Source organism: Alosa sapidissima, chromosome 13 (genome assembly GCF_018492685.1).
Source record: "Alosa sapidissima isolate fAloSap1 chromosome 13, fAloSap1.pri, whole genome shotgun sequence".
Lineage (NCBI taxonomy): Eukaryota > Metazoa > Chordata > Actinopteri > Clupeiformes > Clupeidae > Alosa > Alosa sapidissima.
The window spans coordinates 23,866,063-23,871,062 of record NC_055969.1 but is presented as its reverse complement, the minus strand read 5'-3'; the positions used below and the strand labels follow the sequence as shown (position 1 = coordinate 23,871,062).

At 44.9% G+C, this 5,000-nt stretch overlaps 1 protein-coding gene across 1 annotated transcript in view; it reads right to left on the bottom strand.

Annotated features, from left to right (window-relative positions):
- cntfr (ciliary neurotrophic factor receptor) overlaps positions 1–5,000 on the bottom strand; it is an 86,893-nt gene that overhangs the window by 27,246 nt on the left and 54,647 nt on the right. Inside the window, 2 exon segments of the mRNA XM_042059944.1 lie at positions 4,630–4,764; positions 4,766–4,794. Coding sequence (XP_041915878.1) covers positions 4,630–4,764; positions 4,766–4,794 — 164 coding nt within the window.

Here is a 5,000-nt window from a genome sequence, read left to right as displayed (position 1 = left end):
AGGTAGAATGCACTCTATTGAACACATAGGCCAAGACATAGAATAATATATACCCTCTCTATATATATTTATTTGTTAGGTAACTCTAGCACTTAAATTATTTATTATTATTTTTTGCACTGACTGGAGAGCACTTTAAATTTTGTTGTGCCTGGGACAATGACACTAAAGATCTATTATTCTATATTATTACTCAATATAATGTTTGCTGAGTGCAATCTGTTCTTATAAATTGTTTGCTATGTCTTTTTTTTTCAATGTAGGGTTTTTCACACCATCAGCTGATGTTATTTAGCGTTGTTATTCACTGTATAACGGTTACGATACGAATTGACTTTACCGTCAGCCTCCTCACACCTCCTTCTGCATCTGTACACCTGCTCGGTGCAATCTGTATAGAATCTATATGATCCAGATAGCATAACCACTTAGAGGAGCGGAGTATATATGTATGTATGTATGTATGGACAGCTGCTGTATGAATGCTGTCTCTGCGTCGTCTTTGATTTCCTGTGTGCTCCGACAGCTGTGTTTGGAGAGAAGAAGTGCAGTCTGAAGACGGTGATCTTGCCTCTTCTTATGAGCGCACTTGATGAATTCGGATGGCTTTTTGAACTTCAGGAAAAAACGTGGCAGCAAATGCGAGCGACTGAATGAATTATGGAGGAAACGAATGGAGCAGCAGGGTGACCCTTGTTCCATTTGAGCAGATTCCCCATTCCCAACTTCATCCCCCCAGGACCCCGAGGACACGCGACTCTGGGCCACACATGGCCCGCAAGTGGCCCAGATGTGGTGTGGCACCTCTGGATGTGCTACTATCTAAGGCTTCATTATCTCCTGTTTAACTTTAATGGACTCGAAATGAAATTCCATTTCTATCTATTTTGTGCACCCATTCATTTCTTATTTATTTCCTATTAGGGTCAAGGGAAAGGCTCGATAGCATTGCAGTGCACAGAAATTGAGAGAAAAAAATATAATAAAATAAAAAATATATATTTCAGGGGATTTCAGTAGGAGCGGAACTGTGTGCTGGGCTTACATTATGGTTAAATATATAGACATATTTCTTAAGAATGTGCAACTGAGTCAGAGCTGAAAACAGTCGATGGAATGTCATTAGGTTTTGATGGGAAACAGCACAAGTATATGTGTGTGTGTGTGTGTGTGTGTGTGTGTGTGTGTGTGTGTGTGTGTGTGCGTGTGTGTGTGTGCATCTGTGTGTGTGCATCTGTGTGCGTGTGTGTGCGTGTGTCTGTGTGTGTGCGTGTGTGTGTGTGTGTGTGTGTGTGTGTGAGAGAGAGAGAGAGAGTGTGAGTGTTTGTGTGTGTGTGTGTGTGTAAGTGTGAATGTGAGTGTGTGTGTGTGTGTGTGTGTGTGTGTGTGTGTGTGTGTGTGTGTGAGAGAAGCTCTTCGTCTTCCCTGGTAATTGCCTCCATGTCCACCTGGTGCTATTACTGCCCTGTCCAACCTGCCAACCGTGTCCAAACTCTCCCACAAACACACACTGTCCCCACACACACTCCAGCCGTGTCAAATCTCTCCCACTGACACACACCTCTCTCCCACACACACACTTCAGCATGCTGTAAACGGAGGAAAGCCGCCAAGGCCGATCTCTGAGGCGCTCAATGTCAGGAGATACAGAACATGGCTTTATAGACTTATTCAGCCATAACTGAACAAAAGACCAGTGACTACAGCAACCAATACAAATACAGACACCAACTCAAATACACTGACTTCCAAGAAAGGTAGAATGCACTCTATTGAACACATAGGCCAACACATAGAATAATATATACCCTCTCTATATATTTATTTGTTAGGTAACTCTAGCACTTGCAGATGTGTGTGTGTGTCATTAGCACAGGCAGTGGGAGATATGGTGCGGCTGGGTCTATTCATGGTGATTGCAGCAGCTGTGCGCTCAGGAAACGTCCTCGTGTCTACGTCCCTCCGCACGATGAATGGCTTCCTCCTCCATCACCACCGTCGAGTCGCCCGCCAACGCCCTGTCTGTCATCTTAGGGCGTGCCAAACACACACTGCTCAGAAAACACACACACACACACACCTCTGAACACACACTGCTCCAAATACACACACACTGCTCCGAATTACACACACACACACTGCTCTGAACACACACACTGCTCTGAACACACACACTGCTGCAAACACACACTGCTGCAAACACACACTGCTCTGAACACACACTGCTCTGAACACACACATACACGCACAATGCTCTGAACACACACACACAGCACACACTTCTGTGGGAAGGCGTACTCATGAGCTGCAGCTGACCACGTCAAAACGATGGATGGAAGCAAGGTAAGTGGTGTGTGGGTGTGTGTGTGTGTGTGTGAGGGTGGTGTGAGGTTGGGGAAAACAAATGGCGCTGTCGTAGCAGAGTGATTGAATCGAGGGAACATTTTGCCGCCTTCTCCTCAGACTGCTGTAGCAGACTATAACCCCAGTACACTATAAAGCACAGCACTTCATTTATGTATGTACGCTGGGACAGCCAAAGAGGAGAGGTGGGGGTGGTGTGTGTGTGTGTGTGTGTGTGTGGGGGGGGGGGGGGGGGTAACGGGTAGAGAGGCTGTATAGTGCAGGTGAAGACAGATGCAGAGGAGAGGAGGTGGGGAGGAGGAGGAGGGAAGAGGAGGAGGGAGGAGGAGGAGGGAAGAGGAGGAGGGAAGAGGAGGAGGGAGGAGGAGGAGGGAAGAGGAGGAGGGAAGAGTTGGAGGGAGGAGGAGGAGGGAGGAGGAGGAGGGAAGAGGAGGAGGGAGGAGGAGGAGGGAGGAGGAGGAGGGAGGAGGAGGAGGGAAGAGGAGGCGCAGCGCTGTAAGGTTTGTGATGTTCAATGGAGTCATATTTCAAAAGCTCCTTCAGTCTCTTCACAAAGCTCTGCTCTCTGCTTTCTCTATGCGCATTAAAACTCCATAAAGGTCAACCATTTTTGTTATTTTTTATCACTCGGTAAATAATGCCAAAGGACACTCATAACTCTCATGTCTCGCTTTCCTCACATTCTACGCAGAATATCTAATTCAAAATGCCCTGCAAACAAAAAGCAATAAAACACGCTAGACACGAAAAGGTAACTGTATTTTTATTCAGCCCAATTTGTAGACGCACTGAACCAAACCAGCCCACTGCAGTATCCATATCATGTTTGATGGACAAGCTGGGAAACATCATCCGTCCATTTCCACAGGCATTTCCCCTAGAACTATAGCGGCAAAATAGCTAATATGAATGACAGCGTCCACACCTAAACTATAACTATAACGACATGAAGAACAATATTATTGGGGATCACTTTCAGAGCGAGTTTCAGAACGATAAAAAGCTGACAGCCAATCAGAATCCATCAAATTTTAGTAATCATATTCAGCTATAATTATAATATAGTTGTCATTCCCTGGTGCGAACGGCCCTTTATGCAGTAGCTTAAAGGTGCCATGTGTAAGAATTGAGGTAAAAATATCCAAAAAATGAGCTACACACATCCGGTTAGCGCCCCCTAGTGGTAGTGTTGTTCTCTTACTGCAGAAGTGCCCCCTAGTGGTAGTGTTGTGTTCTGTTAACCTGTTAGCGCCCCCTAGTGGTAGTTGTTGTGCTCTTACTGCAGAAGCGCCCCCTAGTGGTAGTGTTGTTGTTCTTTAACCTGTTAGCGCCACGTAGTGGTAGTGTTGTGTTCTTTAACCTGTTAGCGCCACCTAGTGGTAGTGTTGTGTTCTTTAACCTGTTAGCGCCACCTAGTTGTAGTTTTGTGTTCTTTAAGCGCCCCCTAGTGGTAGTGTTGTGCTCTTTAAAAGCAGCAGCGGCTTCAGTTATGCAGCGTCACCACCTCTACGTTGGTAGCAGCTACATCTTATGCAGATGTACTCTGCCAAGACCCCGCACACAAACTTGCATTCACATCAACTTATTCTGAGAGTTTCCTGTCTGAAATAAAGATTATAATAACCACAATAATAATGTACGCACTAATACGCCAGGTGGTAAAGATGGAAACGCTTTGCTATGCCATCTCTGGTTGGATGCATCACCATAGAGCAGCCCTGCTGAACGCATGAGTCATGAGATCGATACACGCCCGCAGGATCGGGTTACCGTGGGGACGTATCAGAGGGTGAACATCGCGGCAGCCTCTCCAGCTTTTCTTGTTTCATGTTTGAATATAAGGCTGGAAGAAGATCAGCTCTAGAGTTGAGAACAATAGGACTTCCCACAAGCAGTGCGAAGGAGGCAGGCACTGAATCAACACTTAAGTCTGTGATATTTTGGTCCATATGAAAGGATTAATATGTTTGCATTTCAGTAGCCTACTCTGTCAGCCCCCATATCAAACCTTCAGGAATAAAAAAAAAAAAGAATGCCATGACCAAAGAAAGAACCAGAGAAAAGGGACAGAAAATGTGTTTGCTTCATTGTGTGTTGATGGATGTATGTTTTTAGTTGTAGTGTATTTACTGACGTTTCATTCTCTTGTCAGCATGCTATTATGTCTTCAACTGCACATAAAGAGCAGACTAGAGAGACAGAGAGAGAGAGAGAGAGAGAGAGAAAATGGATCGACAAAGAGAAAGAGAGAAGTGGTGGACTCACATGCTGCCATTCGTCCCGGATGAGGGGCCGGTAGCGCAGGAAGTACTTGAGGGGGAAGTTGTCCACATCGGGCCAGGTGGACGGGTTGTTCCAGGTGACCTCCAGGCGCTGGACCCGGTTGGGTATGGGGGTGACCAACCACCTTCTCTGGGGGGTCAGGTTTCACTAGGGGACAGAGGGAAAGAGAGAGAATGAGAGAAAGAGAACATTATTAGTATAATTAGTATTATTATATAATTATTCTATAATTATTAATTATTCTATAATTATTAATAATTATTATTATATAATTATTCTCCTATTTTGATTATTCCATGTTTTGTGTTTTGTTTTGTTTTTTTTGTTCTTAATGCTTTGGCAATATTGTAACT